Here is a 15786-nt window from a genome sequence, read left to right as displayed (position 1 = left end):
CCATACAACCCACAGTGATCAATTACACTGATTCATAAGCAACAAAATCCAAAATTTTTCTATACTAAGTGTTTCTTAACGCTGAGAGACTATCCCATTTATCCAAGAGTATTCAAGATATAACTGATTTTGCAAGCTTTCTGAAAACTGATGGAAGTAAAACTATTTCCCCAGGAAAAAAGGCAAATAGGACAAGAAAAATCTGTAATGAAACACAGTGAGATAAAGAAAGTGACCTTCCTGAGGAATGAAAAGGAATGCAAGAGATTAGATTATAATAATTCCATGCATGCAAGTAATTATTACAGTAAGAGCAGTTATCCACTATCCAGAGTCACTTTTCATTTACATTGCTTTAATTGCAGTATAAATACTGTTGCCACTTTCAGAGAGACTTTAAACAATGCCAATATTTAAGATGTCACTCTACAGCTTACCTGTCCATCCAACATCTGTGCTGTGATAAAACAGATAAAATAAATAACAATTCTTTTAACAGCATACAAGAAAACACAAGGTTTTTACAAGGTGTTTGCTGGAGCATATATAGGGATCAGAAAACCTAAGACCCACTGGATTTGAACACTGGAAATTGCTAAACCATCAGTTGTTATGCAAGAGTTAAGAAAAACATGAGCCTGAATGGCCTACCTTCACTGCCAAGAAGTTGAGGCCACTTTCATGAGCCAAAGCTTTTGCTATCATGGTTTTTGAGCACCCAGGAGGTCCATAAAGCAGGACACCTTTGGGAGGCTGGATCCCCATTCGGATGAAGGACTCTGGATGTTTGAGAGGCCATTCAACTGCCTGTTTCAACTTCAGCTTGACATCTTCTAGTCCTCCTATGTCTGACCAAGACACCTGCAGAACAGAGCATTTTTGCTGAATTCAGAACATGGAGAAGAACTATTAAAAAATTAAACAAAACAAAAATGCTCTGTAGAATGTGCACTGGTTCTTTAATGAATTTGTTTTTAATGAGTCACTTCTTCAAAAAGTCTTCATTAAACAAGAAGCACAAGACAGGCTTGTCAGGAGTACATAAAGCCATGTGATATGTCCTACCCAAAAAAGCAGGCAGATCTAAAACCTGCCACACCTCTTCCTACATGGCTGTCAACAAGTCTGAGACTTTGCTCCACATCCTCCCAGCCTGCTCTTCCTCTGGTCACCATACACTCCTGTTCAAGTATTAAACATGTCAAGGCACACCTAAATCAAATAATCTTCTGCCTTAAAACACTCTTCCAGAAATTTGCTCAACATAAATCATCCTTCAGCTCTGGAAAGTGAGTTAGATGTGGAAAGCAAGCAGAGTGTTGCTGAGAGGTAAGGTATTGCCTTTCCCCCAAGCTGAAAGCTGGTGTCACCCTTGGTTTGTCCTTATTTTCTCCAGATGCACAAGGAGTGGAAACTAGAAGTGGACAGTCCTTGAAAAAGGTAATTCAGTCTGTTATTGAAGCAGATGAAAAAGAGTATTAGGATGTGGTGCAAGCACTTTTGTTAAAGACCAAGCAAACTTCAAATCAAATAAAATTTCTCTTAGATTGTCAACTTTTATGGAGAAGAAAATAACAAAGAGAGCAGAGAGCAAACAACAGAAGTCTGTGCTTCTGAGTCAGACATAAAATAGTGTGGCTTAAATTTCATTTTAAAAATGTCATTACCTACCCCTACAATCCTTGATTCTATGTAGGAGCTTTGTAAACTGCACAGAACTAAATCTTGACACTCTTAGACAACTTTTTCTGAGGGTAGAAGACAAGCTTGTTCTCCTTTTTTCAATATCAATCCTTGCTCATACCTGGCAAACCATGGACTAGTCATTCCAATCAAATATTTTGACAAACATGAACAAGAACATCTTGAAATTAATTAGGCCATCATGAATTCCCTGTATAATTCAGCAACAGAAAGCAAGATCTATTAGCAGTACTTCACATGCACGTAAAAAGTCAGGGAGAAAACTCTTAAATATTATTTCCACCCTCTTAAATATTCAGTCACCCTCTGCAAATATTCAGTGTACTGAGTATCATTCAGGCATCATTCAAGTGATTTTTCAGACCCACTACATGTCATTTAACACCAACACAAGTGACAGAATTGTACAGAAAAGGTGAAATAAGGCCACTTTACATGAAGGTTGTTTCCAGCAATCTGGAGACTTATTCTGACTTCACTTTGAATTCCAACAGTACAAGTGGAATTGGTGCAGCAATAGTATTCAAAGCAAAAATAGCTAATAAACCATTCCCTTCACATTCTGGTGAATTCTAAACAGAACAGATTTTTCCTCATTTCAAAAGAAGAGAGATAAGTGTGGATGGGGTGGGGAGGGGGAGAAAGGTTGGGGAGCAGTCCACCAGCAACAGTTAGACTGCTTCACCTGCACAGGAACTCAAAGGAGAGGTCTTGCAACACCAGCAATGAGGTGTGATGTGATGTCACTGTGGAAATGGCTTTAAAGATCAGCCTTAGGGCTGGGCTCACACATACAAAACCAGCTCTCTGCGACAGCATGTAGGACACCAACATTTCATTACTGCTGCAATCTTTAGCTCTCCCCAGAATAACAGAGCTCAGAGTGCGATGCAGAGCAGCAGCTCCCCAGAGGTTATTAAGCACCAGTAATAAAGAAATAAAACAGGCAAAGGATGTCTTATCCAGAACCCATTGGCTGCAAAGACACAAATCTGAGAGTTGAATTGCAGTAAAGGGAGTGAAAGAGGCAAGCAAAACCCACAGCACTCTCTGAAAAAAAAATTCAGAAAGACCCATAGGAGAGGGAGGAACAGCAACTGCAGTGCAACTCTCCAAAGAACCGCAGTATTAACTTTCTGATTTGTAATGTGCATCCTCTCTCTCCTAAATTCCTGCTGCAGAAAAAGCAGCATTCCAAAAAGGTTGTAACACACAGCAAAGTTCAAGAGAGGTTCTGTAAAAACAGAAGGCAAGATGCCACACAGAACTAGGCAGCAAGGATTTTACATTTGCTTTGGTCACAGCCAACACAATTCAGGCACAAAAGGAAGGAACTGTGGCTTTATTCAGAAGTTAGTTTGAACTCTTCTCATTTGATTGGCACATGGCTACTGCAAAGCAATGAAATATGAAAGAGCTCACCATCTGAAAAATGAAGCTAAAAATCAAAAGAACTCCTGCATGTCAATGGTTTTACTGATAAGTAACTACACAGGCCAAAAGTCCCATCCATACCAAATGTGATGCCAAGTGAGCACTGTACCTGCACTACCTACCTAAAAAGTAGATATTATTAACGTAGCTCAAATTCCTGTCTTCTCTTTGGGAAAAAATCTCACAACTTCTAATTTATTTAGTGTTTGAAGTCATTTTTAGCAAGGATTTTTTTAGATTACATCATTCACAGAATATTTTGAGATGGAATGGACCCTAAAGATCATCTAGTTCCACACTTTCATCCTTTGGTAGGTGTTATGGGAGGGCACAAAATCTGTTGCACCCCGTACTTTAGATTCTACTTCAAACTCACCCCAGGTAGCAAACACATGGCTTGAAATTTAATCTACATCTTCAGAGAATATGCATTCTTTGTGGGAATGCAGGTCCTGTCAGCACAAAAGCAATCCCCACTATGTTGTTAATAAAGGAATGAATTCCAGTGATACTCCAATAACTCAGTGGGTGTTTAACAAATAAAATCAAGTGATAATCAAGGAAGCCACTAGCAGGGTGGTTTAGTGGACAAGAGGAGCCTGAGGAGTGGGTTGACCAGGACTGAGAACAGATTTCCTGCAGTACCTCAAGGCCTTGCTTCTACCTGCCAGTGTTGTGCCTTTGGGCAGCATTCCACCTGGCTCCAAAGGGGCTGGAGTGCCTGGGAGGCACAGCACAGGGGTAACAACCTGAGCCCACGAGCTAGTAGCACAATGAGCAAGACAAGAATTAGTAACTCTGGCTCTCAGCAGAACCACTTAGCCTTGAGGATATTGGTGCCATGACACCATTTCCAGGAAAAGCTGTTTGGGGCCAGCCCAGGCAATTCCACCCTGCACAGCATGGACTCTTAGCAAGCCAAGTGTGACATCCGAGCTGGCTGCGTGCTGCATCCGGTTCATGGATCTTATTTCCCATTCCAATAAGTTTGGGAATAAGGGTCTACAGTTATGCAATCTAATTCCTAAATGACTCATTTTCATGCAATGAAATATAAATGTTTTCTTCTAGGGCTTGGGAAGCTGCTGAGAAACACCAGCACAACTGCTCAAAGAATCAGGATTAGACAGACTAAATAAAAAATTATTTGCTCAATCTTCTTAACATAGATCAGAGCTGCTTTAAACCAGATCAGTTCCCCAGCCCAGTTTATGTTGGGTCTGCTACTGAACCACTATAACATGTAATTAAAAGGGCAGTAAGCAGGGTAAAGATGAACCTGGCACCACCAAAATGCTCATATAATGACAGTCATCTGACAAGTGACACTTGGCAGTGATAATCTGCCTACACATTGAATTCTGCCTTCACTTAAAACCATATAATGCCACTGAAGACATTCAGGCCACATTTACACAAAAATCAGAGCAATCAAACTCTTGACAGCTTTGTTTCAACAATTTTGGTTACAAATGCTAACAGCTGGTTTCAGCTTTATTTTGTGTCCGCTTCCAAACAGGGTCCAGCTTTCATGGCTATCCCAGACCTTCCTTGAACATGCATCTGAAGATTATTACCCCATTAATCTGCTCAGCATAAAAATCTACAGATCAGGAGATATAATCCTGCACTCCAAACTCTTCCTGAAGCATTAGGAACCATTCTGCAAAGGGTCTGAAATTATAAATAAATAGACATGCAAACAGAAAGATAATGCACAACATGAATCAGTAAATTAAGGCTTCCACTCCATACAACTCCTGACAAAGTTGCCACAGCATTGCACAAAAACAACTTACTTTTGGCACATCAATTGCCACCTCCCTCATGGCGCTGGGCCTGACATCGTTCATCCCCTGCAGGAAGTCATTGAAAGCAATCATCACTGACCCAGCCACCGCGGTGTCCCACAGGCCGGGCCTCTTCCCCAGCGCTCTCCGCAGTGCGTACAGACCTAATGGAACACAAAAACATGGAAATGGGTAGGCTTCCTCCTGGTTCTCACCACAGCAGAGTGTACCACACACAAAAATACTGCAGCACTGCAAAGGAAATGATGTTCAAAAGTGCTTCAGTGCTGGGCCCGAACTACGTCAGAGAACACGCATTCACTTCTGATGGGAGAGTACAAATAAGGGGATTTAAAAACCACACATAGAATATAAGATGTATCTGTTCCAAAAGACAGAACCAAACAGCCTTGTTCCTGTTTTCCCAGAGATGAAGCTTACAGGGCAAATCTGGATGTTCAGATCTGAACACATTTCTAAACCACAGAGGAAGAGGGACAATGAACATTCAAGGACACATTAAATCAGCTCACAAGAAATTCACAATCTCGCCCACTTCTCTATTATCAGGACAGTATCTTCAAAATTAAAAAAAAAAAAAAAACTATGAGATTGCTTTAACTTTTATTGGAACCCCATTTTTCCATTTAGTAAGATGACAGACACCTGCATTTTTCTGGATATGGAACAAACATTCCCTGTAACACTCAACAGTTCTTTGTTCCCTTCAGCAATTACACTTTCCAAATGCAGGAAGAGCTTTTACCCATTCTTTTGTTTGGACAAATCACTCACATGCAGTATCTATAAATCTTGATGCTAATTCATAGTTTCTTCCTATAAATCAATCCTTCAGAAGCCACACAGGTCCCACCTACTCACCCATCAATACTCCTAAGGCAGGACCAAGCAGTACTGCTGGCAGCTCCCAGGCATTCCCAAGAAAGCAACTGCAGCCCCCTTGTTTAAGATGCTCAAAAGAAAGATTGTTTTCCCACTGTATAATTATCCATTTTAAAGTCTAATATAATTTAGAGTTTTATTGCTTTTGCTTCCAACTCTGTCCTGTGACTGAAAAAGTTACTTTTTTTTTGTCTACTATTACATGTTCAGTATAATTTTATATGCAGGTATACACACACCCAGATACACGGTGTCTGTTGCCATGTGTTCCAAAACAAATGAGGCAGTTCATACCACACCAGCTCACCTTGCATGACCATAAAAAGACAAACATTTGTTAAGTCTCTTCTATATTTAACCAAACAAAACATCAATTAGTGCTACATGAAAGGACAATAAAAGGGATAAGCCGTTTCTGAAAATAGACGTGGTTTTAACTTTCAGCAGATTGTTGTCTTTTTTTTTTTTCTGCAGAGGCACTGGTAGATGCAGACATGCAAAGTTTCTGACAATGACAGGAATTCTGCATTTCCTACAATATATACAACGTGTGAAGAGATATAATATGTCCCCTGTGAAGCAGTACAGCTGGTGTCTCTCCATAAAGTGCCAATTACGGCAGAGCCGGAGCACCTGCATCCAATACCCAGGCTCTTAATACAATAACAGAAAGGAAAAAAGATTGTAATTCAGGCTTCCCCTTGCACAGAACATCCAAAACTAATAAGATATATAAATAAAAACATTCCATGAGGCCAAGGAGAAAAATGAAAATCTGGTCACCAGAGGACAAGTATAAAATGTAACTGACTCATTTTAACAACTAAGGCAAATTTCATGCTATTCCTCGCCCACTCCTTCCTTCCTCTGAAGGAGTTCATTTTAAGCCAAAAAAAAAAACCAAAACAAAACAAAGCTTTAATGAGACAACTTAGATTCACACCCCCAAATTTAAAATTTATATCCAAACAAATAAAAAACTCAACATATTATTCCAGTGTCATTGCAGCTGTGACTTCGGGAGGTGGGAGTGGGCACTGGGGTCCAGTCTTAGGTTTTCTTTCAGGGCAGAATATCGGTTTAAAAAAATGCAAGTAAATGATAAAGATATCCACTTATTTCTATTCCTATCTGCTCCACCAAGTGCCAGTGTAGCCCAGCACTCATTTGATGCATTTTAAATGTCAGGATTAATTTTTTTCCCCCATGACATGATTAAGTCTTAAAACCAAGCGTATTTATTTTAAAAATTGAGAAAGAACAGCAAACAAAAATGCCCAAGGAGACCACTGCTCTTAAAGTTTGTTACTGCCAGTGCTATGAGGAGTACAAGTGAAATTTCAGTCCTCAGCAGTGGGTTTGAAAGGCAACAGCCTTGATCCAGAACAGGAATAAAGAGGTCACAGCTTTCCAAACAAAGCCGGAATTCATTTCAGCATGTGCACGCACACGCCACTGCACAGGTCAGCATTTAATTGAAACAATGTTTTACATTAAAACAATAATAAAAAACAGATTGAAAAAGAAAGCATGATTCTTCCTGTTTCCTCCTGTTATCATAATCATTCTTTCCTGCACTTCAGATTGACCTCTAACAAGAGGGGCGGGGGGGGAGCCTCAGTAACAGGAGAGGGATACAGCCAGCGGCTTGCCAGAGGCAGGAAAACACATCCTTGTCTTGAGACGCTGAAAGATGGATTTAATGTAAGGAAATGCAGGGTAGGATGCAAACCCTGCTGCCAGAAGCAGTGCAGAGGCAAAGGCACGTTCATCACTACACAAGTTATAATGCAGATACCAACAGGAACACCTCAGAAAACATCAGGCACCTCCTGGGTGTCTTCCACATGGGAATGCTTTGGGTTGAGCATAATGTCACTGCTGTGAACTGACTCTGAACACAGCATTTGTTTCAGCTCTCCCTGCTGCTGTTCAGATGTTACCCTATTCTTCAGGGTTAAGGAGCATCAATAACCCTTTTGGCAGTGCCTAGGGATGCTCAGAAATGGGCAGGTGGGTTTTCCCTCTTTGATTCCAGTCCTGCATCAAGGGAAGAAGGACTGAAGTGCAGTTATCCTGTTGAAGGGTCAGTGGGACTTCACACAGGCATGGGATACCACATCAGTGAACAACACTGATCCTCAGTGAAGCAGCAATGGAAAATCCTGGTTTAAACACAAAAAAAAATAAAAGGAAAAGAAAAAAAAAAAGGCAGCATAACAAGGCATGCATGATTACAAACAATGGAAAATAAACAGCTTGTTCCAGCCCAGCAACTGTGTGCTCTACCTCACCAACTCATCCTGTCTGTCTGGAACAGAGGAAACCAAGTGGACAGAGGGGAAAAACGCAGCAGAACGCCCTGTCCTGGTACAGAGGATCCTTCTTTGGTACCAGGCTATGCACAAGGTCGATAGCATTGTTTGCCTGTAAGATTTTCTTGCTCATAGCTTGGCTAAGTTTTGGCACATTAGGTCATAATAACAAATATCTGAGCCTAAAAATAGACCCTACGACACGGCTATATTTGTCAGAGTCTGTGTATAATTACACACCACTGTAAATAATAGGAAGCAGCCACTCAGAATGACCAACATATATGCTTTAGGTTTCCAAAACACAATATATACACGACACTTGAGGAAATAAACTGAGCCCAACAAAATGGTTAATCATGCATCTTTTACTGCCCATCAGCTGCTCCTCTTGCAAATCCATCCTGTCTGGACTTACTCTACCAGAATCCCAATACCAGATCTTGTAAGTAGCTTCAAAGAAATTATTATCTTCTTGTGAGATTGTTTATAAAAGGAAATGTTTCTTCTTTCTCTGCTAATCTAGCATTTCCCTCCCAAATTCTTCTGGCCAAACCCAGAAGATACACACTATTTCTCACTGTGACAGCTGTCAGGTCCAGTGTGATACTCTGCCACATGGCTGGCAGTGAAACACTCAACAGAGGGGCATGGATGGGTAAGATCCCAGATTTCTTACGGTACTGGAGGGGGCATCTTCCTCTACTTCCAGATCTTTACATACACTTCAAAATTTAGCAGGTTTATGTATAGAAAAAGCATTTCATATAAGTTAAAGTCAGTTTAAAATGCATTTAAAACTTTTTTAAAAAATTTAACATGAACATAAAACTGTACTTAGGAGAAAGTCAGTAAGCAGAAACCCTGACTTTTTGCTCTCAAAACCATATTCTGCAATCTATCTTTAGCTGCCAGAGCTATATGGGAAAAATCCCCAAAGAACTTTCATGCACTTTTTGCACAGGAAAGATAATGCCCTTAAATCCCTTGTAACCATAACATTGCAAATTCACTGGGCTAACCTGAGCACCAACCTACAGCAGGGATTATATCCACAATTTATAGTCCTTCCTGAAGAGCCCCAGCATTTGCTGGAACATGTCTGTGGAACTGCCTGAAAGTTGCTGAGAAGTGTGACAGGGGAGGGCAAGGAAGGAAGGAAGGAAGGAGGAACTGCATTTTCAGAACTTCTTTCGTAGAGGAAATGGTTTATTCACAGATCAGGTACACACACACGTCATTTATCCCAACACTGTGACAACAGAGGGAAATAAGGAATACCAGACTGCCTGCTCCCAGACATAAATGTACCTAAGGGCTGTCACACATCTGTGAGGAGAAAAATAAAGACTGCTAGGCTACCAGAACAGCAAGGACAGAACGACAAGAAGCAACAGCTAATGGCTAACTGCCCAGTTTAATAGTAATTAGGAATGTTGGCAAAGGATGCAGCTAAAAATTCAAGTTAGGAGACTAATGAAAACTTTGCCTGAAAATGTTCAAGCTCTGTCCCCCAATAGAAGCTGATCATTCTGCATACAAATGCCTACTGCTGACTGCATTGCCACACATGAATATAATTTCTTCTATACCACTCAAGCTGCAGAAGCAAGAAGACAGTGATTTATGTGCCAAGAAGGTTAATTTAAAATATTAGTTACAGTTATTGATCAACTCTTCTCAAAAATAATCCCTGTTTCCTGCTTGTATAAATATCAGTAGGCAGAATGGGATGTGCTTTAAACAGATTATTAAGTACTCAGCTCACAAATGTGTGCATGAAGTCAGCAATCCCATCATCCAATTAGCTGCAAGTTTTGGATAAGCACACACTTAAAACTATTTATGATGAAAACCAAAAGTTCACATGCCCTGACTGCAGTGAGTGCAATGTTCCTCGTGCAAAAACAAAAATTCACTACAAAGCAAACAAAACAATGGACAAAGATTTTAAGAAAAAATAATTCCAAAAACCAACACAGTGTGCACCAGCATTGCTTCAGAGGGGCAGCAGCCACATGTAGCCACTTCTGCAGAAAAGCCATCATTCTGAGCTGCTGCTCAAAGAAACAATCCCTAAACATGTCAGAGAGGCCAAAAAAGCCACACTGCATTGCCATGTGTGTGAGCAAGCACGGGCCTGTCTGCTCCTTACCTGCTGGGCCAATTGCTTTGGTTTAGAAACATCCTCTGCTTCAGGGATCCGACTTAAACACCACAGAACACAGAACTCAACACTCATGAACACTGAACATTGGATTTTCTTGCTCTCCTTACACCATAAATTAGTGATGGAACACAGCGCCAGAGAACTCAGTTGTCCCAGTCCAAAAACTCATTTGTAGCTTTACATTTGTATCACGTCTGCACTTTTCAGTGCATTTCAAAATCCAATATTCTGTCCTTTCTGCAAAAATTTCCTAACATTTTTTTCTGTATTGACCATCTGACTAGATATGTTATTAATATTCCCCAAACTCCCACATTTTCTACACGACCTTTTCACAAAAAGGCAAGCAGCCTTTCCCACCTCATTTTGAGTGTCTCGTGGGAACCAGCACTCAGTCAGACAATGCAACAGCAACAGTTTGCAACAGCATAGCTTCAATATTTGTCCCTGCTACTAATAAAAAAAATAACAACACAGACATGGCATTTTCAGTCACTTTCTGTAAGGGAATAAAATAATTATAGCATGTCAAGCAGTGCTTCCCCTTTCAAATCTGTAACTGCAGTCAGTTAATTTGAAAGCAAACCAAAAGTCACCCTGCAAAACAAACGATCCCATTGCCTTGGCCATCAACTGCCTCTGTCAAAATCTGCATTTTCAACAACATCTCAAGCCCACATTCCTACATTTAGCAGTGAATTCCAAGAAAAATATCTGCATTTGTTGCACACCCCCAGCAGAACCCGGGTCCAGACAGTGCTGGGAAAGTTTCAGCATCTTTATGGCTTAAAGAAAGGAAGGATATTCTTGATGCCCTAACACTGGGCTGTTTCATCAGGGCTGTGCCTGAGCTGAAAGGAAGAGCTCGATTGGAGATAGGAGGCTGGGAAGGCAGGGATTGAAGGCAGCGTTTGTCTGGTTGAAAGAGCAGTCAGGGGCTGCTCCTCGGGGTGCACAGAGCCTCACTGTTAATCACATTAGCCCACACAGCTCATGTTTCCTGCAGGTGGCCAGGCTACCACAACTGCAGGAGCTGGGGGGAAAAAAAAACCACACAGGTCTAACAAAGAGACATTCCTGGGCTTCAGGGGAATTCACTTCCCCATCAATTACAGGGAAAACCAGAAAAATCCTAAGAGACAGTCCTTTAGTTGATTATTGTTTTTTAATTCTTACTTTTAATGCAAGTGGATTGCAGAAACTCTTTCTTGGGGTGTAGAAGACAGAGTAGGAAGTTTCTCAGCTCCAACAAAAAGCCAAGTACAGTATGCTCCTAAATAAATTACAGAGCTATGGATTAAACAGCATAAAGCCTCTCCATCCTGTATTATTTACCAGAATTCAGGGATAATTAAATGAGCAAATGAACAGACAAGATCTCCAAACAACAGGACTCAAAATTAAGAGCATAAGACAACAGACCATTATCACACACCTATGAAAGTGGCTTCACAGATTCAGCAGAATAATGCTGATTCATACTGGTCAAAGATACATCTCAATCTCTTATTTCTCTAAGATTCTTTTATAATAGATACTCAAGCCAGTAAACCATTCTAATCCAAAAAGCTAAGCAGGGTGATACCTCTTTCAGGCAATTAAAAAAACTTCTGATGCAAAACAAAGCCACCAGTGCCTCTTTCACAGAAGTCTCAAAGTCTCAGTGGTTACAGCATCCTTACTGGAAGCAAATCAATGCTCTTGCCAGAGTGACCACTATTTAAACAAAGCCATTTGTTCTTCCTCTCCTCATGATGCTATCTTATCACAGCCCAAGTGTTTTATATCAGCACACTGAAATTATGTGTAATGAACAAGGATGTTCAAGATAAATTCTGAGAGTCACAAAGCAAATACTCCCTTTCTCTGTAAACAATATGACTGAACCCACTCCTTGAAGAAATCAAGTTATATTTATATTCACCCTCTTGAAATGCTACAGGCAGCCATAGAAGGATAAGTTTATAATAAATTGCTATATTTGGAAACCTTTGTTGCTAAGCATCTTCTAACATTCAGTACAGTTTATACCATTCATGTCCCTGCTACATAATTAACATTTCATATGTTTTGGTTTTTTTTAAAAAAAAAGAAGCACAGTTCTTATCTTTGCCAATAAATTAAAACCATTATAATTTTTTTAGGGAATTAATAAAAGACCACATGGTAAATGAAATAAAGGAGAAGCAACAAGACCTCAAGGACATACAAACACTGACAATATATGCAGGGATATGGCAGTCTATCTTCTACACACTCCTCTGCTCAATAAAACAATCCAGAAGGCAGCTTTTCACACTAAAAACCAGCCCATTAAATAATTTAGGATACAGTAGACCTCTCCCAACCTGAAGAATGAGCTTTTCTCAGCTACACACATAAATAAGCCCTTTTCTTGTCATGAATTCTCTGTGTGTGAATCCCTTGGATGGTACTCAAGTCCTCAGGAGTCTACCAAGAGGAGCTGATGCCCAGGGATGTGGCCCAGTGCCCAGCATAGAATCTGCAGGTTTGTCACATTTGGCTGTTAACTTCTGTAGAAATCACAAGTACCTTGCTAGGCAGTGGAGAATCACAGCAAATCTTAATATTTCCAGTGGAGTCACTACAGATACTGTAACCTTGGACATGTAGATACCCTACAAAAATCAGTTTTGGGGTTTCATTTTTATCAGAGGCTAGAACTGTATCTTCAGTAGAGGAAAAGGAGAAAAATCCACTAATATTTTAAAAATTCAGGAGTTAAAATAAAAACACTCTTAGCTGATTGTTATAAGTATCTCCATATAAAGGTGTCATGGGTTTTGGTCACAATACCCTGTTTGGGACAGTCCAGATCACAGAGCACAGATTCTGCAAAACCTTCTTGCCCACTTTTCCTCTTCCTGCCCATCCCAGCACACACCACACCAAAACCATAGACACAGGGGCCTAGAAACACATTCAACACAAAATGGACATTACAGGCCCACAGAACTTCTTCAGAATTCCCATGAAAATGCTGAACAGAACATGAAACTTGCCTGTCTGACCCCAGCAGTACCACTAAACAAATCTTGTACTGAAGAACAAACAACTTCTGCCAAAAAAAACCAGTTGTAATGTGTTAAATTGTACAATGGTTATTTACTTTCCATGATCAAATGGTCTTCAGAATTACACAGAAGGCAAACATCAAAGCTTTTATAACGAAGTATCTTAGGAAACCTGACTAGGGATGCAAAAGCCCTACAAATACTACATTTACCATGTTACTAATTACTACACCCTTGGTTTATACTAGCAGTATATACACAATACATGTGTTAAAAAAACAGAGTTGAAGTACAAAGATAAGGAGAGATGAGTCCTCTAGAAAATGATCTAAACTTTGTATTAAGAATATAAACATATTTAGCTTGCAAACTTGCAGTCTTTCCAGCCACAAACCCAAGGACATAAATGGGGTATGCAGGACTTGAGAGTCTCCCACAGATCACAACAGAAACACAATCAGCAAGCAACAGTAATCTTGTGCCAAAAACTGAACATGGATTCCTGAGTTCTGAAATCGTTTTTCTAAGCTAGTTTCCACATTTCACCTGTACTTACATATCAAGTCTGAATTTGGCACAAATAATCTTAACATCTGTGAAAGAATTCTTAACTCAGATGTTGTCTGAATACCAAGCATTTTGGACATTTAGAAATATGCATCAGTCACCTTAACTATATGTTTATACCATGTTTGATGCTGAAATAAATAAATATATATATATATGAAATGTTATGTTCAATTCTAAGGCCTACATCACCAAAAAGGTTATTGACAAACTGGAGGCAGTTCAGAGAAATTCAACACAATTTCTCGGAAGGCAGGAAGGATTTATTTATGAGGAAAGATTAAAAGAGCTAAATATTTATAGTTTGGCTCAGTAATGAATGAGGAGGTAGGGGACATAAGAACAGCCTAGAGATATCTGAAGGGTGTAAACACTAAGGAGGGAGAGCAAACGTGTTATACAAGGATGTAAATAGAAATAATGGGATAAAACTAAACAAGGAAAGCTTAGGCTCAATATCAGAGAGCATTCCTGGACAGCAAGCTAGCTTGGCCCACAGCAGTTTCTGAAGTGAAGCAATAAGAACCCATGCATCTTGGAACAATACAAAAAAACTAGACAAAACACTGGAAAATTTGCCATATGAAGGAATTTTCCTCTGCTGAGGAGAAACAGTAGATTTGCTAAATTTAGCTCCAATGAAAGCAGCAGTATTTTACAAGGTGTTGAAAATGTAATATAAAAAAACAGATAAAGAGCTTAATTGGAAAAAAAAAATACTCCAGCTAAGAACATTCCTTAATGATGAGCAACTTCAGTTTATGTAACAGCTCGACTGACTCATGCTTCTGCAACTTCTTGAAGGAGAAAACTTCACATGGGCTGCAAGGAGTTAATGGTGCTGGGCTGTATTTTCCCCAGCAGAGGTCACCCCACAGCAAGAAACACAGGGAAATCTGACAGCAAGGACTCAAACTTGGAGAGAAGAGCAATAGGAAGGAGACATCCTCCTCTCCCCTCATTCCCACCACTGGCTTTGGATGCAAAGTTCCTGCCCTGCAATCAGTCACAGGTAGATGCCTGAAGATTTTTATCTGTGTAATGTTCAACCTGCACAACGTTCCAGATTTATTTCTAAGAGGTGCTCATGAAGTAGGTAAATATCATCTATTTGCAGCTGGATTACGAATCCATCTGCACATGCATGAGTAAAAGCCTCAGCTGGGTCATGTTTGGAATTGAAACCACAGCACTTCTCACTGAGAACTTGAGATTACATTAGTTAAGTGTTTACTATTTGAGTTCCGAGACACAGGCAGACTGACAGGCTTCCAAAAACAGAGGGGAAGGAAAATAAAAAGGGAGTTTATCTTTTTTTTCTGACAAATATATACAAGCAGAAAAAATAATGATGTTTTCTAATTTAAAACAGAGCTTAAAACACAACTGAAGCCAAGAGGAAAGTGCTAGAAAACAAATAATCTCTTTTTTTTTTCTTCTTCATCTATAAAAACTCCACAAACTCCTATTTGAGAACTACCCCTTAAAAATTCTGGAAGCTGGCAAGTAAAGACCTTGCTGTTCCAGGTGCCATCACCCCTAATAAAACATCTGTCATCTTCGCAGTCAGCTCCGATGCAAGAACTATCCGTGCTCTGTGCCACTGCCAGAGGAAGCTGTCCCAGTGCCAAAGGAAATAAAAGTAACCAGCACATGCAGCAAACTTATTTGTGAACTACAAAGGAGCAAACACGTGTAAGCAGAGCTGGACAGTCCATTTTGACTCAGCTGTTTCAAAGGGTTGCTCATGGGCAGATTGAAGGTCCAGCACTGGAACTGTGCAGACGCACTCTAGCAAAACCTAGGAACTGATAGAGAGTACTTGCAATATTTCATCCAATGAAAACAGGAGTGAACTCATGCTGAGG

The 15786-nt window shown here is 40.1% G+C and overlaps 1 protein-coding gene across 1 annotated transcript in view; it reads right to left on the bottom strand.

The window, feature by feature from the left end:
* SPATA5 (spermatogenesis associated 5) overlaps positions 1–15786 on the bottom strand; it is a 153761-nt gene that overhangs the window by 128468 nt on the left and 9507 nt on the right. Inside the window, 2 exon segments of the mRNA XM_033061138.2 lie at positions 652–861; positions 4938–5092. Of these exon segments, the coding sequence (XP_032917029.2) occupies positions 652–861; positions 4938–5092 (365 nt within the window).

Source organism: Catharus ustulatus, chromosome 5 (assembly GCF_009819885.2).
Source record: "Catharus ustulatus isolate bCatUst1 chromosome 5, bCatUst1.pri.v2, whole genome shotgun sequence".
Classification (NCBI taxonomy): Eukaryota; Metazoa; Chordata; class Aves; order Passeriformes; family Turdidae; genus Catharus; species Catharus ustulatus.
Note: the sequence above shows the minus strand (reverse complement) of the source record. Positions and strands in the feature narration are given on the sequence as shown.